Raw genomic sequence first — 26,879 nt, 5'->3', positions numbered from 1 at the left:
ACATGTGGACACTAGGAACTGAACTCCAGTCCTCTGCAAGAGCAGTGAGTGCTCCTAACTGCTAAGCCATCTTCCCAGCTTTCCCCGAAAAGTATTCTTTTAGTGGTCTTAGCAATTTAGCATGTCCTCTCCATATTCTTCAGTGAGATGCCTTCCAAATGGGCAGTCTCTCCCCAACAACTCTCCACTAGAGATTTAATATGTATTCAAAGCACAGATGATAGGGTGATGTAGAATGACCACTTACAGATGAGCCACCATTTGCTGAGGGCTTACTGTGATCAGGCATTGTGTTCGGTGTCCATAGACTTGGCATCACTCTGCTCAGTCCTCACTGTGTGCTCTCAGGCACCATACTTACTCCTTCTGACTTATTAATTTATGTGTGACATGGGAAGGCAGCTAAGCTCACCACTATACTACCAATGCGCTCTGATGTGTGACATGGGTTCATTCCAACGGTGACACCATGACAGAGAGGACAAAATAGAATGATGCCTGAAGTCTCTGAACTCCTACCACAAAGCTGCTGTAAATACTCAAAACAAGTACAAAGATGCAGACACGCAGAGGCATGGCGCATTTGAGACATCTCTGCACTTGGGTTGAAAGGTACATACAGAGAGAAGTCAGATGTTTGGATCTGTGTCACCAGGCCTCAGAGGCCACTTAACCACGACATTAATTACATTGTTTTCAGAATGCTAGCCTAAAATGGAATTATTAATAAATTTCAAGGTTTTTTATTGATACACACAATGTCAATGATGCCCTTATCTAGCAATTATATTCAACCACAGACCATAGGAATTTGTTTATGGCATTCATCTAATTGTCCCAAAGTGATGTTTATCTGTTTCAGACAGCAAGGAAAAGGATTCGATGGGTAAAACACACTGTTCCTGAGCTAAGCAAAGGTGTTGCGGGGCATGACGGGAGACTGTGCTCTGCTCACTGCAAACACACTCTTCCTGAGCTAAGCAAAGGTGTTGCGGGGCATGACGGGAGACTGTGCTCTGCTCACTGCAAACACACTCTTCCTGAGCTAAGCAAATGTGTGTGGGGCATGATGGGAGACTGTGCTCTGCTCACTGCAAAAGCATCTTCCACTATAAACTGGTGGAGTCTTTTTCTTTGTGCAGACACAAGTGTCTTTCTTGAAGTGGAGTTAGGGAGACAGAGCCCTCTGAAGGCATAAGATAGGTGAACAAATCAACGAGACACTTGCTGGGAAGTTAAATAGTCCAAACTTACTTTCTTGGTACACTTCTTCACAGTGTTGATCAATTCCTGCATCACCAGGTCTACACTCTTCAAGGACGGCCCTTTCAGCTTTACTATCTGCTTTTTGACTATGGCCTCGAAAGCCATGTCTGGAGTAAACAGCCCTGTCCTGAACGTGAGAAAGAGAGCAGCAGATTAGATTTGAGCAGCTGAGCTGTAGCCAACAGCCCAAAAAACACATTTAAATTGACATTCGGCTTAAATGAGGCATGGACTAGACCAAGTATAAAAGGTATGTAGGTAGCTGAGGCTACAGACCAGGCATTAAAGTGCTTGCCTTGAAGCATGAAGACCTGAGTTTGGTCCCCAGCACTCACACACAAGAAGACAGGACTGTGGTCCAAGCCTGTGACCCCAGAGGAGGGAAGACAAATACAGAAGGACCTCTGGGTCACTGTTCAGCCTTGGAAAGGTGAAGGCTGAGAAGAGATCCTGTTTCAAACACGAGGTGGATGGTTCTTGGAGAATGACAGTTGAAGCTGACCTTTGGTCTTTGTGTGCAAGTACACACACTTACATGTGCACCTGTACAAAGCTGACCTTTGCTCTTCGTGTGCAGGTGCACACACTTACATGTGCACCTGTACAAAGCTGACCTTTGCTCTTCGTGTGCAGGTGCACACACTTACATGTGCACCTGTATGCCCCCATGCACACACACACACGTGCACACACACACACACCACAGAGGCGCAATAGAGCAACACAGAGAAAGAGCAAAAAACATGCCTATGTCCATAACACAAAACATATATAATAACTAGTTCTATATATCACACCTTTATAAAAACTTTTTTTGGTTTTTTTTTTTTTGTGACAAGGTTTTTCCACGTACCCTTGGTTGGCTTGGAACTCACTCTATAGACCAAGCTGACCTCCAACTCAGAGATCTTCCTGTCTCTGCCTCCCAAAGGCTGGGATTAAAGGCATGCACCCAAAGAACAGTCCCTGGGTGGGTGCTATAACCCTGTCTTTAATAATCCTAAAACACAAGTTCGCCTCTAACAGCGATGCCGAGCACTGAGAAGAAGAGCAGCACTTCCCGGCATGTGCCAAGCTCTGGGCTCGATGCCCTGCACCACACACAAAACAGCCAAGCATGTTTCCATAACCTACAAAGTAATGTTAACTGTCATTTGTCTCAACTCATTGTTTCAAAACAACAGAAAGGAATGTAATCAGGCCTCCGTAACAGCATGTTCCCTGTCTGAATTTTTTCAGGGAAAAAAAAATAGTATGTGTCTGTACAGAACACTACAAACATTATTCTTGATATTACTTATCTAAAAATGCCACATAACAATGATTTTCACAATTTTCGTATAGAACTAGATACTATGAGTAATCCAGAGATGGCTTGATGCATAGGGAGGCTGCTGTGTGCGTGTTATATTCAAGAAGTGTGCTGTTTTACATGAGAATGTGCATCGGTGTGTTGGGTTGTCTCTGTCAGTAGATGACAAGGGTGATGGACTAAGTTCCATTACCATCCCTAAAGGATTTCAAAAGCAGCTCTCTTCTTCCATGTGAGCCTCCTTTTTACACAGGAAAGCAGTCTACTTTCTCCAGGAGGCTGTACTACAGAGACCTGGCTGGGTCTCAGCCCAAAGTCCTTGGGTGCTAAAGGAAGAGTGTGACTGTTGAAGAGCCGTCAATGTCACTTCGACGATGCACAATGCCTCGATGAGGAATTTATAAAAGACTAATAGCCAAAATAGCAGGAATCTTCCTTTTGTCTGGAATGCATTCAAAGTTGATGTCATAATAATGTTTTTCTCCTGTGAAGCAGGAACTTGGGGAAGTGAATATAAGGATGGGGGAGGGGTTATGAGTGTTTCATAAACAATGGAAATTGGGGCTGGATTAACCAATTCAGTTGGTTAAGGACTTGCCATACCAGCATCAGGACCTTAATTCGATCCCAGTGTCTAAAATGTTAGGTGTGGTGTTGTGTGCCTCTAATCCCAGTATGGGGAACAGGTAGAGACAGGAGGGTCCCACTCAGAATCTGTTCCCAACATAATATCCTGGCCCTGTGCCAGATGCTGAGCCACGACTGGACACCAACAGGAGGACCCGCTCCATCACTGAAGGTGATCCATGAACAAGGAGCCAACAACCTTAATGGGATTAGCTTACACTCAGGCCATTTCTATTTAACATGTGCTGCAAATCCTATTTAGCTTATTATCCATGGAATCAAGAATTTTTAAAAACAATTTATAGCCTAGTTCTAGACTACATTGCTATGGAATGAATGCGTATGTTTTCTCCAATATCCATGTGTTGAAACCCTTTATACTTGATGTCACCACATGTGGATGGCCACATTGAGAAGAAACTAGGTCATCAGGGTGGGGCTCTCGTGAATGAGATTAGTGCCTAATGAAAGAGATCAGAGAGCTTTGTTTTCCTTCAACTACACAAAAGCATATGGATTGGAAAGTATATGTATTAAGTATATAAACTGGAAAAGGTCCTCATCAGACCCCGCCAAGCTGAGAAACCTGATTATGTACTGTCAGCCTCCAGAACTGAGAGACAAATTCCGTTGTTGATAAGCTAGCTACCCAGTCTGTGACGATTTGTCATATAAGCCTAAGAATACTAAAATATAAAATAACATGATAATCTTCCTCTGAAAAGGGGGGAATTCAGTTTCTAGCTCACTCCAACCCATACTCTGTTCATGTCTCTCTGAACCACACTACTCACAACAGACAAGACGCAAAGCCCCAGCTCCACGAAGACTGGGTGCACACTTGCCATCTATGGCTTGACTCACACTGCTCCTCCATCCTCAGCGACCTGCACTCTAACCTTTACCCTCTCAGGTAAAGGTTACCCTGCACAAACTCCTCATACGCATGTATCCATGCTGCTGCATGAGTACGCAAACACATGCACACACACACAACATACACACACACACACACTCAGAGATGAGAAGACTCAGTTGTTATTGTGAAGAGTACACACCATTGATGTAGAAACTTGTTTTTTAATTATTATTTAAAAAAAAACTTTCTCTAGCAATGGAGAAATATCGCTGAGTCAAAACCAGGATTTCCTCTTTCTGACTTCTGCTTCTCTAGGCCTCCTCTGTTCTGATGATGAAAAATGACTTGACCAGCCATTTGGAAATGCTCATTTTCCTTGGTAGATTGAAGACAAGGAAATGGGAATCACTTGCCTGATACCATGTATGTTTTTGATTGCGTAGCTTATTTCTCTTCTCAATTCTTTTTCATTGAACTCCATCTGCAGATGCAAAATGAACCACAGTTATGAGACTTAATTCCTTTGGATAATATTATTGGATAGTATAGAATGAGGATAACTTGCCTTCATTATTAATAAATGGATATGCATGTCTTTTGCAAGCTCAACCCAGATGGTCAAAACATCTGTTTATATGGAGTTCAAGGCCACATGGAACACTGGGGATTTCTGGGTTCAGTGGAGCAGAGATTTGGGCTCTATTATATATGAGGGATGCTGTGCAGAAAGAATGCCTCCTGGACACAAACCCAGCCACTCATTTGAAACATGGAATTCCTTTTGGCTGAATGTAGTAACGTGGCGTCCACGGGAGGATGCAGATATGAGAGCATCTCCTGATGGGTGGCGGCAACACAGCTGTCCTTTCTCCCTGGCCATTTGAACCACCTGACTGTAAGGCTCCTTATAAAAGGAAATTAATAATACCTCATCAAGCCAACACAGGATGCATTGCCATATAAATATTTCCCAGAAGTTTCAGGCACTACAAATCTACTTGGAAGGAGGATCAAAGTGTCAGGGAGCTTAGTCCCAGAGCGCACATCCAGAGAACACCAGATTCAGCTTTGCCAGGGCTGTAGCCATTCCAGCCTCGCTCTGCCTGCTTCCCCCTTACACTCTCGGTCCCGGAGCAATGCCTTGACATAAGTCTCTGCCATATGCTGTGGCTCCACAGCTCAGAGCCTTTACCATTCCTTCCTTTGTATCATGAACACTTCCACCCCTGCCCCTCCGGCTGCTGCTAAGCTAGCTACTCATTCTTCCAAAGGCAGCTCAGAAGTCTGGCTCCCTTGCACACTTGGGCTGGGATTCACATCCGTGGGTGGTGTTTCCATAGCACTCCATGCTGAAGTTTGCCACTTTACTTAGCACATTTTAATAAAACTATCTGTTTACCCACCGTCTTCCCACACCAGTACACTAACATCCACACCCTCGTATGCCGACAAGTGGCACGGTCCCTATGCCACTGAGCTCCCTTGCTGAGCAATCAATGCCAGCAAACCCACACAACTCTTGTTTCTTACCCACACACTGACAGTTTCCCTCAGTTCCCTCGTCCGACGGGCACCATCACTTATCCAATGGCAAAAGCCAAAACTTGGGGAGTAATTTTGAATCTTCTGGTTTCTGTCTCTTGAATCAATCCAAGCCTTTCAACCTAACCTCTAAAATCCCACAGTTATCTACTTCTCTCCATTCTCTCTTGTTACATCATTTTCCCCAAGAAACAACAACAACAAAAAAAAAACCTTTACATTCCAGACCTCCCTTGCACAAGAGTCCTTCCAAGATCATGCGCCTAACCATGTGTTTGTAATTTTGCTTTCTTCCTCTTTAAGGGACCCCTGATATTATAGAAGTTTCAGGAAGAAAAAATTAAAAGGTCCATCTACTTGTAGCTAGGCCCTACTCTTCCTTACCATTTCTATTGCTTACCCATTGGTGACCTGGGAGGCACAGTATTCTGTGGGGATCATCAACCCAATTCAGTTACACACCCCTGTTGCTTTTCATTGTTAAATGTGAACCCCTCACTGCAACCAGGAAAGTCCTGGATGAACTGGAACTTTCTTTCCTCTCTAAATTCTTTCATCTTCCTCTCAGCTGGCTCTCTATCTGCTGTGTCTGCTCTTTGCTATCACACGTGTTCCCGTTCTGTGACTTCACCTGAGGATACAGATTCTTCCCTGAGTCAGGCTCTCCTAGTGATTCTCATAACACTGACCTCTTAATGCTGTGCTGGTCATAGCTCACATGCCCTTCACTCAGAGAAAGCTGTCGAAACATCCCATGAAAAGGGACTTTCGCACCATGTTACCACAGTAACACTTGAAATTTTCTTATGTGGTCTACTTTTTCATTTTCTGTATTTCCATACTAGACAAAGTTGCCCCTTCTCTATTTTGATCTCTGGAACTTTGGTACATAGGAGAATCTCAGAAATATTTTAAATCAGAAAACTGATAAATGTAATGGAAAACTCAAGCATCTTGAAGTAAACTATATGAACTGAAACCAGAAAAGACTATTTTGAGCACCATGGGTTTTATTCCAAGAACGATATTTGTCCTAGCACAACATATTACACCAGGAGAGCTGTGAAAGGGGATCTGGGAACGATGCGGGGCAACAGGAGAGAGAACGTTGGCTACAAACCTTCACTATCTCAAAGGGAAAGCGTTCGTGGAAGATGCGATTGATCTTAGCACCGCCAGAGAGCTCTAATGTATCCACTTGATCCCCCGACCCTTCGATTCTCTTCTCAAAGTCCACAGCAAACTGCTGGACCATCCTAGAGTTGAGGAAGAGAAATAAACTTGAGTTAAAGTTAGTTAAAGTTCTGTGGCTCTCCTGTTCTTGAGCGATTTTACTGAGGGCGGGCGTAGCTTAGACTCCTTTTTTTGGTGTTCTTAGTGGCACCTACTGGTCAAGTTAAGAAGGCATTGCAAGAATACAAAGTTGCTGAGATTTATTTTAGATATTTAACTAGAGTAAATATTTTAAATATCTTTCTCTTTAAGTGTGCTCTGTTCATTGTGGTTATAACATGAAATGGTATTTAAGGAACGCTTGAATTAAAAATTAATGTAATAAATCTTAGGTAGAATAGTCAAGTGAACCTCTACTCCTATGACGTCACACTTCCCACTCACAGCTCCTGCCACTCAAACCCCAGCCAGGGCACTGGCTCCTTTTCTACCTCCAAGTATAGACGCCTCAGTCTCTCTCCTCATTCTCTAAATTTGTGCTGGGGTGCTCTAAGGTTGATCAGAGCATCAAAGGCCATTATATATAATATTTCCAGACCTTCATGTAGCAAAATTTCATAAATAAAGCTTGTCTGAAGATCAGAGAGTAAAACAGCCTCACTGGTCAGTCTTACAGACCAAGCAGTGGTAACACACACCTTTAATCCCAGTAGCCACACTAGGTGCTATAGAAACCGGGTGGTACACGCCTTTAATTTCAGTGATTCACACCTTTAATCTCAGAACGAGAGAGGATTATAAAATGGGAGGAGACAGTTCTCAAGGTCAGTCTCATTCTGAGATTCTTGGAGACAGGATCACCATTTCAGACTGAAGTAGTGGTGAGAGCCAGTAGCTGGCTGTTTTGCTTTTCTGACCTTCGGGTTGAACTCCAATTTCTCTCTCCGAGTTCTTATTAACGGTAAATCATTCAGCTACCAGGACTCATAGGAATACCTTGTCCGCATGTGCAACTGTGTGCTGGTCATGTATTTTTTCTTAGCTGTCTTGGATCAACACACCTAAAACCTGAACCTTTTAACTTCTTTTAGTCCTAAGCCTTCTGATTCCCATGCCTTGGCTCAGGCCTCAGTAATCCTCTTTTGGATGCTAAAGCACCTCCAGATTTCCATCCTGATCGTAGGATTCTCTCCAGGTCAGACGTCACAGTGCCACAGTCACACACACACCTGTTAGCACAGGCTCCTCTACAACTAGCTCTGGCTTGCTTTCCAGCAAGTTCCCACAGTTGGGGTGAACCTGTTATCTAGGATTATGCATGCTGTGGCCATGGTTATTTTTGAGGCCTCTCTCCTGCCCACCCACATACACCTTCCCATTCACACACAAAGAATCTCCTGGCCAGTCCCCAAATGTCCCATGCCCCTGTGTTTTTGTGCTCGTCTGGGGGTTTATTTGTAGCACTATTGACTCCATTCCTTCCTAACTTCCTTCTGGTCTCAAGGCGCAGCTCCAGTAGTAACTCTTCTGAGAAAGCCCTCATGATGAGTGGTCCTCAGCTACCATCATCGCCTACCACCGCCCAGAGGATGGGGTCTCCTGCCTCTTGAGCCTGCTTCTAGAAAACACATTCACAGACCACATCACCACTGCTTCTTTCCCTGTCAGTCACTCCACCGAGGGCAAGGGCTTGCACTAGGCTTATCTCTGCACAAGCAATAAGCCTATAAGAGATGCTTAATAAATATTTGTGCTATGAAGTAGTTAATTATCTTAGGCTAACTGGTTGAAATAAAAGAGAAAGAAAAAAAGGAAAATCTGTGGTAACTAGGTTTGTAAATTCTAATTCTGACACATTAGAACTACTACTTGCAAATTCAAAATCTAATAGAAAAATATTTTCTAAGCACCTGAAACTTGTGTCTTTTTATTGTCTTGGCTATAACAGGTTAAAGTAATTATAAATTATTTAGCCATACCCAAGTATCAGCTGATGCTTTTAATGGTGTTGTTAAACATCTGGAAGGTTGCGGTATATGTACTGAAATGCTAGAAATCTGTGCAAACTTCCACCTCCATTGATCCTTCCCATACCCTCCTCTTTGGCAGTATTGAAATAAGCTGTCCCCAACTTCACTCTATTCTCTTACCCTCCCTCCTCCTAAACCTAACACACCCTGCTCACACTTCCTGGCCTTGAGCATTCACTCCCCTGGAAATTAGTACTTCTCACATGTACCTGACTCCTCCTCTGGGCTCCAACATTCCCTCCTTCTGATACACAGAGTTGGTTAGAGTTTAACACAAATCATCATTCACACGCACGTCTTCATGACCCTCTCCTAGAGAGCAAAGGTTCCCATCCATTGCTAACTCCATGGTGGGTGATGCAGAGCCCAGGTCTGAGGAGAGCGCATGGAAGGGTGGCAGGAAGAGGGGATGAAGGAACATGCTGGGAAAGGTGGGAGCACAAGAAGATGGATCAACAGTCTAGTCAACAACAACCTAATGGTGAAATATTCTGCAGTCAAGACCCATGACGTCACAAAGGCAAGGACCAGTCTTCACATCTAAGCTTCAGATGGATGTTGAGATAATGCATGACCTTAATATAAATATATTTCTTTTCTATGTAACTTGAAGAATTTTATGAGTTTAACCAAAGTCAAGAAGAAGCAAACAGACGTGGGAAGAGGTCTACCCATACTTTCTTCTTCTTCTTCTTCTTCTTTGGTATGGTATTATTTCTAAGTGAAATATTAACTGGTGCAAATACGATGTCACTGAAACAATTTGAATATTTAACAATCTCTTCACTAAAAAGGCAGAATTAAATCTCCTTTTGTGACCATCACTGCAGCAACAAGCACAAAAGTGGGTCCAATACCTTTGTGATGCCTTGCCTGATTCACAAGCAATATCTTCTAACCAAAGCAAAAAACACTGAATGCACTTCAAAGCATCCTCTCACATTTGAAGAAAGATTGTGTCCCCTCCTCTTTCCAGCTGAGACAGTGGTACAATGCAAGATCTATGCCCATTTGAACGGATGATGAAGTCCAAGGTGTAGGGGGACACCGCAGAAACCATCAGCTCAGCAAAATAGCCCAAGTTTACAGGAAGAAATACGTCTCTTACACTGAATGTATACAACAAGAAAACACTAATAATATCTGTGTCCATGTGAGCACTCACCCCAAAAGGTGATCACCAAGCTAAAACTGGACAATCATGGCAAAAAAAAAAAATTGCTAGAGCAGAAAGTCAATTTTCACCCACCAAGCAGGGAAGAAATAAGGCAAATACAGGGAATAAACTAGTGGAGTGTAGAGGGTAAGAAGTGCTTATGCGCACAGGCACTGGAGAAGCCAAGAAAGTTAAACACACAGGCGTGTCACTTCAAAGGAAGGAGATGTTTGCCTGCCTTCCTCCCGGAATGCTGAGAAAGAATGTAGTTTACGACCTGGTGATCTTGTGCTATCTGTAGGGCCAGGCCTTACCAGAATCCCCCACAATATTATGTTTGTTTATCCCAGACTTTTTCCCTCTAAATCTTGCGCATTGCTTTTCGGTCCATAAAACCATCCTTGTAAGAGATGCCGTGTGTGCTTTACATCAGTCTAAGTGACTTCTGTGTTATCTTAGGGCCGGGCCGACCCTGACTCCCACAGGCATTATTTTACCTCCGTCATTCTCCCTAGACCCTTATCGTGAGCATTGTTCCTGAGTCATTAGAATCCATCTTTATGGAGCATACCATATGTACTTTGTAAAGGGTTTCAATGTAAACATGTCTTAAGCTTTGTTGTACACTTGGGACTGAGCTAATTGTCATCAGGAAACTCTTTCCAAAATTGTGCCGCGCTTAAATATGGCTAAAGTGAACCACCTGGTGTCAGACTCCATAAGTCTGGCCCAGCACCAGCTAACTAAGTAGTGTTGAGTTAAGTTTTGTTCTTGTCTCTCCTCGCTGCTGGCTGTCAAGCATTCAGGGACCACCCCAACACACAGTGAAGAGGCAGGAAGAAAGGGATCTTACATACTGAAGACCGGGTAAATGAAAAAGAAACTAATTTTTCTTTGATGTGCAAGGAACAAAGGTTCTAGCTACAACACAGGCCATGGAAGTGGTCTAGTTGGAAAATGTTTGCTACACAAGCAAGCAGATGGGAGTTCAGACTCGAGCACCCACATAAAAAGCCAGGCACAGTAACGTGTGCTTGCTGTATGCTAGTGGAGGTGGGTGACATAGGAGGGTCTCTTGGGCTTGCCAGCCAGCTAGTCTAATGAAACTGGTAAGCTCTGAACTCTGTGAGAGATCCTGTCTCAAAAAAAAAAAAAGTGATGTGGAGAGCAATCAAAGAAGACACCCGATGTTGACCTCTGACCTACACTCACACACACACGCCCCCACATACATATACAATACACACAAATATAGATAAATAAATAGCACTATAGGAGGCATCAACTATCATTGTTGATAGGCAACTCAGGTGCACAGGGACACTAGATAGCAGTCTTCCAATTGACACAGACCTAGTGCCACTTGAAGCACAAGGGTGAGGAGACAGTGAGGTCACAGGGGGTCAAAGGAGAGATGAAAGGAGCAAGCATTCTCTAGCAACTCTGCTATCCTGCCCTACCAACCCAGGGAGACGATGGGGGAGGGGATCAGGAAGGAGTAAAAACTCTATGTGAGTTTGTGTGCTTGAAGTTTAAACAGCCATATTAAAATCATTACCAGAAAGGAAAAGGCAATTGAAATGTGGCCTTATTCTCTATGGTTTTTTAATTAAATATTTCATTCTCTTTCTATGGAAATATACATACAGGGAATCACATGAGAACTTGAAAAAGATAATAAAGTAGATCTACAGATTGAGTTATAAAATATAAATATGCTCATCTCTACTTACTTCTGAGGCTAAGGGAGGAGAAAACACATCCCCCACCCCCGAATTATCATTGCTAGTTTTACCCCCTGACTGGATTCACGAGATGGACAATGGGTTAAGCTTATAATAACAGTAAAATCAATTAATGTTCCTTGAGTAAACGTGACTCAAGGGTCCCTGTATAACACACAGAGCCTTGTCTATGCTGCTCACTGCTTCCAGAAAACAACACAACAAACAGACGAAGGCAAAGCAAACAAGTTTCAAATGAACAAAGAAAGAGAGAGATGACCCACTGCAGCAGAGCTTTGGTCTTCCTCGTGGGGTCTTCTGGTTTGAAGTTTTTGTAGGCTTCTACTTCGTGTTCTATGGAGAGCAACTGTCCCTGCAGTTTGTTCCTGAAGTTGGGCAGGGTGTCTCGAATATGGTTGGTAAGTTGCTAAACAAAACACAGCAAAACCAGACATGTGTGTGAGAGTGAAGATCAGCTCGTGAGATAGACTTCCGCCTCCACCATTGCTCTCGTCAGCACCCCCTTAGAACACACATGCACATTTGAAATGGACAGCATCAGCGGACAGGAAGAAGCAGTGTCCACTCCTCTGTACTGTCTTTAGAGATGCTCAAAAGCCCTTCAGTTAATTACTCACTTGGGTTACCTTTTCATCCTACCACACCCTGCTAAAATATACCTGAAGTTACGGGTGGGGCTGCCCTGCACCACATTAGCACTGGGTAATTTAGGGTGCTGTTCATAGAAAGGCACATTTAAGACCTTTAATCCCAGCACTTAGAAGGCAGAGGCAGATGTTTCTCCAAGTTTGAGGCCAGCCTGGTCTGCAGAGCAAGTTCCAGGACAGCTGGGACTACACAAAAAAAAACCTGTATCAAAAGACCAAAAAAAGAAAAAGAAAGAAAAGAAAAAGTACTAGAAACGTTGCAATATGAGAGTCTCCGGCACTACCTGCTCTTTTCATTACCCAATGGATGAGCATCCTGGTGGCTCACAGGTGGTCAAAGGTGCTACAGGTGGCTGCCAGCTGTCAGCTTTCTCTGCACTTTGGGTCTCAAGCAGGCCCCTTCACTGTCTTGCATCTCTCGGTGCCATCTAGCTCTGACTGAACACCACTCTATACCTTCAAAGAGTTGGCTTTAAAAGTTCCATGATTAAGCAAGGGACAGCTCTCTGCCACTGGCATCTCTACCCAGTCATTTGATTGGCAATGCCTCTGTCATCAGTTTGCACCTGAAACTCGGCAGGACAAATGCTTCCAAGAGAATCTAATGGTGTGTGTTTAATTAAAGCCAATGTGAGCAAGAAACACAAGTGTCCAGTTTTCTGTCATGTGTTCTTGCTACGATAAGGTTTTGAAAATCTAAATTAAAAGAAACAAAGATTCTTGACCCAGTGAAGTAACATACTGGTAATAAAAAACAAAGAGGTAATAGAAACTTCAGAGCAATACAGGAAAAATGAAAACAAGGGAGAAAGAAAAATAAAGGAATACTAGCAAGAATAAATATATCAAGACTTAATGAGTTGTTTTAACTTGTCCTTTTGTTTATTTTCACTTATTTGAATGAATGTAGGAATTCAGTTAACCCATGGGGTTATTTAATTGTCAATGATTCATGGCTCCATCACTCACTACTAAGAAATGTGAATTGTCTTGGTTCCTGGACAGGTACTTCTGTTGTGGCTATGGAAAAGGAAACAGTTGAATGAAGAGAACTGTGTTCTCAACAGCAATGGCACAGAAGACAAGGTCCTAAACACAAGAAGAACGGCAATCGCCTGATGCTGTGTGGGCTGTCAGAAAATAACAACACTTGCTTCTGTTTGTGCTTCACAGACATCTCAATAGCAGAGCAACATTGTATTTCCTCTTGGCATTCTAAAACATGGTTCTCCTCTACTTCCTTAACCCTGGCTCTTCTAACTTATCCTAATCATTTTCAGGTGCCTTTCCCAACTCCTGTAACAATCCTTCTAATCAGACAGATAACACTGACATTTTCAACTATGAATCCTCTCCTACTTTTCAGCTCAGTGAATGGTCTATCTTAAGGCATCTCGTTCTACCTGTGAATTTGGCAAATATCCAACCAACTGTTCTTGCTAACACATTATCTCCAAACAGAACTTCTTATCCATGCTGTAGGCATACACGCTTAACCATCTTCTGGATCTATAAATGACACCCAGTCTCAACACACCCAAATGAACTACCCGGCAGCGACTGTTTGGCTCTGTGGTGGCCTCAAATGCCCACATGTTAAAAGCTTGGTCACCAACTTGTGCAAATATTGCAAGGTTTTTAGAACGTTGAGGACGCAGGGCTAGTGGGAAGAAGTTAGTTGCTGGAAGCTTGCCCTTGAAGGACACTGAGACTTTGGTCCCTTCTTTCCCTCCTGGACACCAGGAGGTGAGCAGCCTTCTTTGCCATGAGCTCCCAGCATGATGAGCTGTGTGGCCACAGGTTTATCACAATAGAATGAAGTGGCCATGGACTAACATCTTTGAAACCACGAGCAAAAATAGGTCTCTTTTCCTTGTAAATTATTATTTTATCATATCAGTGAAAGCCAATAAACATACTCATCTTCTCCTACAGGTCTTCAACATCCTGACAGTCTGGGAACTTGGAAGTTAACCTAGTTACTCATCAATGGTTCTACATCACCCATCATAAGCTCCTTGGGTCACTGAGTTCTCAATTTTCCTCATCATTTCTCAAATCTACTAGCCCTATAAAGACCAAGATTCCATATTTTTTCATTTTATTCTTAACTGATCTCTGCAATTTTAGTCCTACCTGGTCTACAATTAATCTTCCTACCTATGGCTTACATTTCCTTTAAACTCTCCAATATGGCCGGTTCCTTGCCTTTACCAGGGGTCTCTTGAAGACTCTCACCTCAAGATAACAGCAAAATTCCTTATTTCCACTTGTGAACATGAGAGGCCCTGGCCGTGGTCTGCCTTTCCAACTTTATCTCTCACTGCTCACACTCCCTTCTCCATGTTTTCCAGCCACAATGATATTCCTCTCAGTCCCTCAAAAATGCCATGCCATTTTCTATCTCACCCATCCCAGTTATCCCTAAGAGCCACAGCATACATCAAACCACTGATGAAGTTATCCTGATCTCTCACAGAGAGAATACATGTGACACAACAGAGAGCAATTATATAGGAAAGGAAAGATCTTCAAAACAAAATCTAATCAGTTTCCATTCAACGTGAATCCAATTATGTCCTAACTTGGTGATCATCTGTACCTAATTGGCTAATCATGTCCTTCTGGTTTTCTCTTATTCAAAACCTACTTTATTTCTAACTTATATGTCCAATTACATTATTGAATTTCGCCTAGGATACTTTTTAATCTTTTTATAATTTCCTTAAGAGAATATAGTGTTGAAAACAGTAACCTAGAAAGTGTTATTAACACTGGCTACATTGGTAGAATATTGTGGTTCTTGCATGACTGACTTGTGCTGCTCTTTAAAATTTATTGATGTCTTAAGTAATGCAGCCAAATGCTGCCTCATGGCTTCTAAATGCTCATTTTCCCTTAATTAAAAGGCAGAAATTTACGGTGGTTGGATAACATCACTTAAATGTATATTGCTAATCTTTATTTTCTAAAATAAAGTTGTTTTGCCCATGTGCTTCATGTATAGTACCAGCTCTTTTTACCATGACAACCTCCACTGATTCCTTCAAAGGACCAACATCAGGACACTTGTGACTACCTGACTCATTAGCACATTAAGTATATAGAGAAGAGTTTATATAGAAACTATTAGGGCATTTGTGACAGAAGCTACTTGCCATATAAAGTCAAACTAGTGGAAACTCAAGAAGGAAGCCTGTATCCAATGAACACCCATGCCTGCCACACTTTTCAACTCCAATATGGAAAGAAGATATGTAAGAAAGTCTACTGAGAACTTATGGGAACGGTGTATGTGATTCATGGGAGAGGGTAGACTGAATGCCAGTTCCAGTGCTATTTATTGTGAGTGAGTGTGTTATCTAGAAAAGGTGTTTTAGATTAGTGGAAATCAATAATTACTTCATCAAGATTTATTGTTTCAATATTTTAAATTAAGAAGCTAATAAAGATGTAACAAAAAACATAAAAAAAGTTAATGGAAAATCTAACCTAACCATCACGGATTGGCATTTGAAACAAATCTACCTTGTCTGAGCTGCAGAAGTTTAGCTTAAGATACAATGTATTGTGAGTGAGTGCATGCTCACACATGTCTCCTGTTTGCTGTTCCTAAATCACTAAGTTTTTTTTCTTTGAATACTGTCAACAATATTGAGGTGAATTCAATCCAATGAAAAAGGCAATTGTATGGGTCTAAATAGTGACTTTTAAAATTATCAAAAGTAGAGTGTCTTGTCTGGGAAAAATAAATTTTATAATAAGAAATGTTAATTCTAGTAATCTACACATTTTATAATTGTACTAACTGCTTGAAAGAATAATTTTACCTGATTGAGGACCTTCTGGAGGTGGGGTGTCCCCATACGATCAGCAATATGTCTATAAGCCGGGTGAGAAAGAAAAAATTTCCTTTCTGCCAACATGGCCGCCTTAATGTCCTTCTTTCCATCTATGTCCTTCTGGCTTCTGTTGACCACTCCCACGTAGCCTGAAACGAAACACAAACCTATGGGACTTGGCACAATTTCTGTCATTTATTCAAGAGAAACTTCAAGGCTCTCTAACAGGTAAAATTAATTTTAAGGCCCGAAGACTGAGCCCCCTTACAGCATGCCATCCAAGACCTTGCTAGTCAGTAAACGCCACTGATTTGGCTATTGATAAATTGTTGAAATCAACAGAATAATACCCCTCAGCTTTTAAAGATTTATAAACTTTAAGAAACTATATCTCAACAACTGTATCGTATAACAGGCAAGTAAATATCTGACTTAAAACAGATCGCTGTATATTTGTGTAGCCTGTGATGAATATTTATAACCTTGCTTCAAGCTCCTTCCTTTCCCTGTTTTCCTATTCCTGTTATTTTAAGAAATAGTTCTCCTTTTGAAATATTCTTTAACACAACACTTGGGAACATTGTGCCATTCCATATAAAGTATAGTTAATAATAAATCACTCCCTTCTAATGGAGGAAGCAGTAAAGCCAAGCCTCCCTGTGGCTTGCCAGCCATTTCTCTGCCATATTATAAAAAGCAGGCCTTAGAAACCACAGTACATTACCCCTGCGAAGAGGCAGCAGTTTGTTCTCCAGGACGTCCCTGGCATCCGTTCCTTCATCCATGAGATCCAGCTTTGTGATCACACCAATGGTCCTCAGACCTGTATCATAAACAAACACAGCTGTCAACTACACAGTTTGCAAAACAACAACAACCAAAACTAACTAAGTCAAAGGGCATAAATATCTCAACACTAAATGGAAGGCTCATATTCCAGGCCCTTCTCCTGTTTCTCTCTTGCTTCCTTTGCTTCTAGCTTACTGTCACACCAGTCTGGTGATTATCGATGGAATGCGAAGATGGATTATACACCTACTTATCCATGGGATAATTTTCCATCCAAGAGAGGAAATCAGGTACATCACAACAATACTTCTAAATACAGCCACGTGTCACTTAACCACAGGGACATTCTCTGAGAAATGTGCTATGTGCAGAATTCATCACTGTGCAATCAAGCATCCCAGAGTATGTTTATATAAAGTAAGTAGCACAGGGCGGTGTCTCAATAGGGCCTCCTGATGGAAACAAGAGATGCAGTCAACATGAGATGCCTGAGCCTGCAGCCAGCCTAAGACAGAATAGGGTTCTATGGTTGACATGTATGTAAACACATGTGTAGGGTGTGAGTGTTCATGTGTGTACTTGCATGTGGACATCCAAAACAACCTCATATGCTGCTCCTCAGACACCACTGACTCTCCCCTTTTTTCTTGACCCATAAGCTCTCTTGTTGGTCTAGAACTAACTAAGAAGGCTAAGCTAGTCGGTCAGCAGGTCCCAGGAATCCATCCATCTCTGCTTTCCAGGCACTGGGATTGCAAGCATGCAACACTATGCCCAACATTTTGCATGGGAGTTCTGGAGCTCAAACTCAGGAACTATGAGGCAAGGCAAGCACTCTACCATCTGGGCTGTAACCCAGCCTCTTGACACTTCTCATGAGGAGAAAGAGAAATCAAATAGCTCTTAATAAATAAATCAGTAAGACAGTCATATATATCATGACAAAGCTTCAGGCACATACATAATTGAATATGTGACACTCTCGTGCACTGTGAGAGGAATGGACACGTTCACAACAGCATCACCACAAACACAAGGAAGGAATGTCACCATGGCGCTGGGAAGGCTTGGCATTACTGGGCCTAGGAATTTTTAAGTTCCATAATGAGACCACCACCACGTATATGTGCGCAGCTCACCATGAATGGAAATGTTGCTATATAGCATTGTAACTGTATGAGATAAACACAGCAAAGACAACGAAAAAGGTAGAAAGCTTCATTATTTTTATTAATATCCTTGAAGAAAAAGAAGCCTTTGGATTCATGAAGAATCAAACACACAGAAACACTGAGACAAAGCAGAGATGAAAACCTAAGTAGAAAGGTAGGAAGATGAAGTTGATGAATCATTCCAGAAAACAATAGAAAAATGCCTTTAAAAGTCAGATAAATGACTGCAAAGATACAATGTCTGAACAATTGGTGACCCACAGAGAAAAGCCCATGCAGAAATATTCAGGAGTTAAGAAGAACCTATTCAAGACAGCGTCCTCCCAGTGAAAGATATGAAATTATAAGTTGAATGAACTCAGCAAGTGCCAGCTCGAAGTGAAAACATATGCAATTTGTCATGTCAGTGTAAGATTTCAAACCACCAGAAACAGAATGTTCCAAAAATTCTGCCAGATGAGTCTAAAAAGGAAGCCGCATGAAGACGGTTGGGAGGCCTGGCCATCTCGGCGTTTCCAGAAGCAAACTGGAAACCCAAAAGCAACAGAGAAATTGTTTCAAACTTCTGAAGGAAAAATTTGTAATTTAAGTAAATATAAAATAATTCCTTTTGACTTTTTCAAACACCTTCAGTATAACTTTTCCCTCTTCTGTCCCCCTCCCTGTGTTTAGAATCAATTCCCCGTGCGTGTGCAAGTGCCTGTAGGTATGAGAAAGCAGTGTGAGGGCTTTTAGGTTGAATAAAAATTCAGAAATGTCAATATCAGGAAGAAGCAGTATAACTACATTATATAGAGGCAGGGAGGCAAATACCAAATGCAACAGCTACAAGGTTTAGGGACCAGGAAGGATGGAATCAAAGATTTTATCAGAACGGGAGCAGTGTCTTTTACCATTACCAACTCTCTCTCTCTCTCTCTCTCTCTCTCTCTCTCTCTCTCTCTCTCTCTCTCTCTCTCTCTCTCTCTCTCTCTCTGTCTCTCTCTCTCACACACACACACACATCGACTGATATATACATATACATATATAGAGAGAGGGGGGAGGAAGGGAGGAAGGGAGAGAGAGAGAGAGAGAGAGAGAGAGAGAGAGAGAGAGATCTTAAATGTGTATGTGAATATGCCTTTAAGGAATATAAATGTATAATTTTAATTTTAAAAGCTGGCTAAAAAAGCATCTCTTTTCTACTCCTGTATTTCTGAAAGAGGCAGCCAAGTCTTCAGTTCATAAGATGGTGTACCAAAAATGGGGAGGAGAAGAGGCCTATTTTCTTTTTCTTCACATTTTGCTCCACAAATAGGGGGCTTAAAATAATCAATGAATGAACTCCTGCTGGCAGAATCAAGACCTGCATTGATGGATCTCAAAAAGCCATTGTCAGACAAGATTTCAAAGACTTTTGAGGTGCGCCCCTGGGAATTTAAAGACCTGCATAAAGCAGAACACATTGTTGATCCCTGATCCTGAGCCAGTCTCATTAAGAACTCAAAACGAAAACCATATGAGATGGGTGCTATTATTTTCTCAATTATACAGGTTGAGAAAAGTGAGAGGGAAAATATTCTTGCCTAAGGGGTCACAGCTTCGACACATGGAGCTAGAGTTTGATGGCGTTGAATCCAACAACCTCATTCCATTTTCAACCACATTAATTTTCTGCATTCCAATTCTTAGATTCTATAAGCAATTAGCTGTGTTATTTGACAGCTTAGTCATAACAACTAGTCCCACTTGTCTATAGAGCTACAAGTCAGAAGTCTGGAGATGGGAGTGATTTCCAGATTTTAAAGAGATATCTTTAGTGATAAAGGAAGAGCAAGTTACAGGTTAAGACACTCCTGACCCTCTTGGTAAAAATATAAGTTCAGAGCTGGTAAAATTTTTACTTTTGTGTCTCTGCTGTGCTTTTTCTCCAATAAAGAACAGGTACTGTTGCTGAGAACCAACGAGTTCTGGGAACAACCTTGGGAAGACACAGACACTTCAAAAATCTGATGCTTATGTAGACAGGAAACTAAGCGCACTGACTTAGAAACAAGCCTCTCACCCCTTCTCAGCTCTGGGGTGTTCATTTCTTCATCAGTAGGAAACTGCACCTGCCAATTGGGCAGCCACACACCACAGCACCCTGCTGCCCAAGGTAGTTATGCAACACTCCTTGCAACTCTCAAAGACAGACTTTCTTAAGTTGTGGCGTCATTCCACCTCATCACAAAAGAGAGAAGATAGCGACTCTGGAATCTAAACTAGAGCAGCAGGAGTCTACCAACACATAAAAATATCAACCAACGGCTAAAACCAGCTAGAACCCATTAGGCATCTGTCAGGTGGAAGATCACAGTGAAAGATGCACCAAAATCTTTTGGCAAGACAGGTAGAGAAAAAATAATCCAATTTTACAAAAGTAGAAACTTAGAACTGGAAACCTCCTTGGCAATCAGTCTTAGGTAGGGAAACCTAGTTTGTGCTTCCAAAAGGCGATCTTTGGGGCATTAAAGGGAATGTTACAATTATCCAAGGACAATAAGGTGTGGCTTCCCAACTGATGTTGTTACAGATGCTCAGTGTCGAGGCAGGAAAAGCTAAACCCTGCTAGACAGACTTCAGTGTGAAAACCATGAGAGTTAAGAACAAGACATGTTGTGTACACACGTGTGTGTGCATGCATGTGTGTTTGCGGTGCATGCATGCGTGTTGCTTCCAGGAGCTCAGGGCAGTTCTTACGTAAGAACCACCTGTGATGGTGAGAGGGGAGGGACAACCAGTTTGCAGTCTGCCGGACAGCCATTCCTATTAACGTGGCGTCATCCTTTCTTCTCGGTTTGCAGTCATCAACTACCCTGACAAGGGCAACTTAAGGAAGGATGTGTATCTGGGCTCACAATTCAACGTACAGGTTATCATGATGGGGGATTTAAGGCAGTAGGAGCTTGAAGCAGCTGTCACATCCAACAGTCATGTGTACATGACATGCTTGTATCCACTCAATTCTGCCATTTGATACAGTCCAGAATCTCTAAGGAAAGCCCCACCCACAATCAAGACAGGGCTTCCCACACCAGTAGACATAACCAAGGTAGTCCCCTACAGGTATGTCTAGAGGCCCATCTCCCAGATGATTCTAGATCTTGTCCAGTTGATAGATAAGACATTATAACCATCACACATAGTGTGCCCCCAGGAGAAGCTGTCAATAGGGACCTAATCCTCAGATGACTTTGCAGGGTCAAACAAATTGATTGAAGGAAAATATTCAATTCTAGCCTGACCTGGCCATCTCTACTCACCTAAGAGGGTGGGACAAAGGCTATGAAACACTTAAAAACTCCAGAAGCATGGGCTGACTGAAATACTGTGACTGAACCACTGGCTATAGTAGAATATTTTCTCTCATTCTCTACATTAGCCAATGCATTATGGAAGGCTTATTTATCAAAGTTCCTACACACAGTAGTATATCTTGTCAAGGACTAGGCGTACTAAAAGACAAGAGGCACAACAAACATCAGAACCAGACCCGGATATGGCAGAGATGCTCAACTTAACAGACTTGGAACTATTTTAAAATGAGATTCCTATCCTAAGGACTACAATGAATGGTGCACACACCTGCAAGAACAAATGGGCTGAAAAGGGCAAGTGCTGGAAAAAAAAGACTCCAGAAGCAATGCTAAAGGTAAAAAGCACTGCAGCCAGGTAGTGGTGGTTCACACCATTAATCCCAGCACTCAGGAGGCAGAGGAAGCTGGGTCTCTGAGTTCAAGGCCAGCCTGGTCTATGGAGTGAGTTCCAGGACAGCCAGGGCTGCACAGAAAAATCCTGTTTTGAAAATTAGAAAAAAAATTGTAATAGAAATGAAATAAAAATTCATGCTACTCATAGCAAAATCCAGTGTTGCTTAAAGGTAGGCTCAGATTAGCTGCATATATTGCTAACCCTAGAGCATCCACTCTAAAGGTAAAATACAACAGGGATGCTAAGAAAGCAAAGAAAATGAATAATATAAAATGCTCAATTAGAAACAAAAAGGGAAGAAAAGAAAAAGACAAAATAGGAAAAAAACAAAAACAAGGAGACATTAATTTCAAGGTAACTATTAATTCAGTGACATCAGTAGTCACATTAAACATCAATAGCTTAACTGCACCAACTAAAAGATAGAGGTTATTAAACCAGACCAAAAGATAGGCTAGGTATCGTGGTACAAGTGGAAAACAAATCAACAAACAAAAACAACACTCTCAAAACAGAGAAATCTGTATCCACACCAGTCCCATTCCTTACCAAAGTCTACAGCTTGACTGATTCCGATCTTCAGTTAAACTCAGTTGTAATATACCTCCTGCCTAGCTCCTGGCCGTTCAGCTTATTATTAAACTAGTCGCAGTGATACATCTTCACACAGTGTGAAGGACGATTCCACAACATCCGGTGACTTTTGTTCCGCACAGGGCCGCTAGTCTTCCTCTCCTTATCTTCACAATGCCACTCGCTTCAGCTTCACTTCTCCTTGCCTTCTTCATCAACTCTATGTACCCAACAAACGTCATGTCAGCCCTACCCGCAGTCCTTAACCAGACACCCACAAACACGATTCAGGGCTCATTCTCTCTGCCTTCAAAATTCTCAGATACACTGAAATCACAGTTCTAAAACAGCAAGGGTCTATTGTGCCATACATGAACTACACATAATATGTGTATATGAAGTCATCCGTACAGGTAGCTAACAGTGGGGATTTAGTTTATGAGCCAAATTAATTAATGAAAATGCAAAGTTGCCTGTTTTTATTAGGATCATACAGAAGTTGAAACACAGTTTCTAGAGAAGTCCCATGATAACTTTCTACCATGATACCTAGATTTACTGTCAATACACAGTGATTTATTATGAGGATGCTGCCATTTCTTTTGTTTATGTGTGCTACTAGACTGTAAGTTGTGTGATTCTTTTCATCAAATTAAGAAGTGGAACCAAACCAAGCCACAGACAGCATTATCAGTTGCTAGGAAAGCAATCTGGAACACAGTGCATAATGATACAATAACAGTAAAAATGGTCATTATAGAAGTAATATAAAAAATATACACAGCAAGATTAAAAACATTCTTTTTAAATTCGATGTACTTCAGTTAATTCATGGTGTATGGTTAGGTGGAGTTGGGATGAAATAAATGTAGTTCTTTATTTGGTAATGGTTATGGAGCATTTTATTTTCTTTTTTTTTCCATTTTTTTTATTGAGAAAAGGAGAAAAAAAAACAAGTTTCCACCTCCTCCCAGCCTCCCATTTCCCTCCCCCTCCTCCCACTCCTCTCCCCATCCCTCTCCAGTCCAAAGAGCAGTCAGGGTTCCCTGCCCTGTGGTAAGTCCTAGGTCCTCCCCTCTCCGTCCATTTCTAGGAAGGTGAACATCCAAACTGGCTAGGATCCCACAAAGCCAGCACATTATGTAGGTTCAAAACCCCGTGCCATTGTCCTTGGCTTCTCATCAGCCCTCATTGTTCGCCATGCTCAGAGAGTCCAGTTTTATCCCATGCTTTTTCAGTCACAGTCCAGCTGGCCTTGGTGAGCTCCCAATAGATCAGCTCCACTGTCTCAGTGGGTGGGTGCACCCCTCGTGGTCCCGACTTCTTTGTGGAGCATTTTATTTTCAAGCAACTAAACCATAACAAATAGGAAGAGCTTAATCTAATTTTTCTATAGGTTTTTCATGAGTTTTATCTTCTCATTACTTATAACTCTGCTGAAAACATTTTTCATTTTCAAAGTCATCAGTTGGTATTTTTTGTGTTCCTTAGTAAAATGTTAAGTACACAGTATAAAATATTAACAATTTATGATAGCAATAGAGATTCCGTCTTGATCCAGTTTGCTAGGATAGCCCAGAGACAAACCAAGTATTTGGAAATTGTAATGTCTGTGAAAGGAGGAAAAATAAATAAGAATAGAGGAAAGGGAAGAGAGAAAGAACAGAGAACAGAAAGAATTAGCTCAAAAACAAGAAAATCTGTGTACAACGTGCTTCTTTCAGAGATGTTATACTCCCAAACAGAACTGAGACATGAAAAAGAAAAATGATCTACGTGTTCCTAAACCTCCTGCTGTGTGTCAGCTGAACATACTTCCTTCTTTTCCACTGGCATGGGGATAAACTAAATTTCCAAGTCTCGTTTATAAATGAGTAGCAATGTGCTTTATGTTGTTCCCGTGGTTACTATTGAGCTAAAAGGATTTAGACAGAACTGGCACATGTCACGTGTAGAGTCAGTCTCTATGTTGGTTCCCACAACTTTTCCTAAATATTATTTTGCCTTTGTCTTGCTAAACAGACTCAGAATGGGTTACTAAGTCTCTAAGGGTGGCAAGATGGAAGGAGCTTGGATATCTGGATGACACCATGAAGAAAAACATGTCTAGGATGGCGGCACTTATGCCCGAGTCTACTTTTTACTGTACGTTGATAGGTATGGTGGATCTTTGAAGAGGAGAGTGGCCATAAAGAACACCTGACATCGGAAGGTTACACCGCAGAGAAACAAACACTGCAGGTCAGTTAGAAAGCTCATCTCTGTTCTGAAATGATTGTAAGCCATGTACATGCGGTAACTTGTACTATAGGGAAGATCCGGAGTGCTCATTTGTCATTTGTTCCTTGCCAGCTAAAACAAAGAATTTCAAAAAGATACTGATGCAAGAAATTCATCATTTGTTCATAAAGGAACTTATCATTTGTAAATAGAAGCAAAAGATTTAAATAAATCTATAAATTTGTGTCCGTTGGTCGTTTAAAAGCTTACAAGTTCTTAAGAGTCAAACGGTAGAAAATAAAAGTCAATATTAAGAATTTTCCGTTTAATTTCTGCCTCAAACTATACAAGAATAGTGTGTGTGTGTGTGTGTGTGTGTATTGGTCATATCTATGGTGTGCATGTTCTGGTGTACATGCACATGTACTGAGGCTGTATCTCGCACTAGAACCAAGAATTAGCTGATTCAGCTAATCTAGCTAGCCAGCCTTCTCCAAGTATCTCCTGTCTCCACCCTCCTCCCATTGTTGGCATTATGGGCAGGCTATCACACCTACTGAACATTTACATGGGTACCAAAGGCCTCATCTCCGGTCCTCAAGTTATAAAGTTCATGGCGAGCTTTATTCACTGAGCTGCATCTCTCCAGCCTTAGACACACGACTCTTTCCTAAACTCTAGGAAACTGAACATGCATTAATATGAAAACCACTTCAGACCTTGAGCAATGTATTTCACAGGACTGTGATAGTGAGAAAAGAAAAACGAGATAAAGTTTTACAACCATTTTCCGCTTGGTGGTTCAATCTAGACTCTGAGTAGAAGGATACCATCCAAGGAGGCATCGTTAGTCATGTTTAATTCAGAAGACACAGACTAGCGTTTAAGGACTCTGAGACAGTAAACTTTGCGGAATAATTCACCAGATAAGAAGGAGCCAAGAAGAGAAAAAGCTCAAGAAATTTTCATGGCAGTTTTTCAAGTCTCTGGAAACAGTGTTATATGTTAAGGTAAAACTTCTTTTAGCTAGCAGGCAAAAGGAAACGTCTAGGACACTCTAAGCCAAATAACTCCCAGAGCTTTTATAACAATGGGAATCATTTAAAATCCTAGCAGCAAACACAGAGAGACCTATGGATGATGAGATGCTAGAGACACTAGATGGGAAACTCTACTGCAGACCAACCCTTTGAAAACATGAAAAACGCACATAAAAAAATCCAACTGATCTTTACGCAATGTAGTTACTTTCTAATACACTTTTAAAGAACAAAATAAAATTCAGAACTCAAACAAAGTAAAGCTCAAAATATCTAATGTTTCACGCATCAGAAGTGGCTCAGTGTTAAAAAGTGCTTGCTGCCCATGCAGAGGACCCAGGTTTAGGTCCCAGCCCCATATTAGGCATTTCACAACTCCCTGTAACTCCAGCTCAAGGAGATCCAGTGCCCTCTTCTGACCTCCATGGGCACCACACTCATGAGCGCACTCCTACACAGACACACATACATATACTTATTTTTTTTTAAACTACATCTTTGAAAGAAATTAATCATACATAAACTCATCAGAAAGCTTTCTGTATAATTCTAAAATACTTGGAAATTAGGGAATAGGCCTTGAAATAACCATGGATTATAATAGAGGTCACAAAGAAAGTTCAGAATACAGATAGTACTCAACTTACTATGGTTCAACTTAGAATGTTTTTTAAAAATTATTTATGTGTATATACTTGTGTGTATGTATTTAGGCATGTGCACACATCCGCAGCACACATGTGGAGGTCACAGGAAAACCTTCAGGAGTCATTTCTCCCCTTTCTCCATGTGGGTACCAGAGATTCCAAGGTCATCAGGCTTGGCAGCAAGTGCTTTCACCCACTAAACCAGCTCATCAACCCAAGGATGCCTGGACTCTATAGCGGTACAAAGCCAGACACATTAAGTAGAACTCACTGTCTGAATTTTGCATCTTGATCTCTTTCTGCATTACATGTCTGTAGTACAATACATGATCTTAGGATACTAGGCAATGAGAGAAATCTACAACTTCTAGGCTGCCAAGAAGTAAACAACTGGTTCTCAGCAATATATTTTGATAATTAGCTATGTCTTTCCATATATTAAGTATATTGGTGGCATTTAAAATTTTTATGGTATGTTCTACTTGTGCTGGTTTATCAGCACAT

At 41.6% G+C, this 26,879-nt stretch overlaps 1 protein-coding gene across 7 annotated transcripts in view; it reads right to left on the bottom strand.

Moving 5' to 3' along the window:
• Dnm3 (dynamin 3) overlaps positions 1-26,879 on the bottom strand; it is a 467,024-nt gene that overhangs the window by 299,041 nt on the left and 141,104 nt on the right. For all 7 annotated transcript variants that reach the window (XM_041662394.1, XM_041662390.1, XM_041662391.1 and 4 more), the window contains exons 5-10: positions 16,924-17,022; positions 16,188-16,348; positions 11,974-12,116; positions 6,727-6,862; positions 4,478-4,545; positions 1,255-1,393 (exon numbers count right to left, since the gene is read on the bottom strand). In XM_041662394.1, coding sequence (XP_041518328.1) covers positions 1,255-1,393; positions 4,478-4,545; positions 6,727-6,862; positions 11,974-12,116; positions 16,188-16,348; positions 16,924-17,022 — 746 coding nt within the window. The remainder of the gene's footprint in view (positions 1-1,254; positions 1,394-4,477; positions 4,546-6,726; positions 6,863-11,973; positions 12,117-16,187; positions 16,349-16,923; positions 17,023-26,879) is intronic.

Source organism: Microtus oregoni, unplaced genomic scaffold, assembly GCF_018167655.1.
Source record: "Microtus oregoni isolate MIOR12 unplaced genomic scaffold, Mior012 000013F_ref0000133, whole genome shotgun sequence".
Classification (NCBI taxonomy): Eukaryota; Metazoa; Chordata; class Mammalia; order Rodentia; family Cricetidae; genus Microtus; species Microtus oregoni.
Note: the sequence above shows the minus strand (reverse complement) of the source record. Positions and strands in the feature narration are given on the sequence as shown.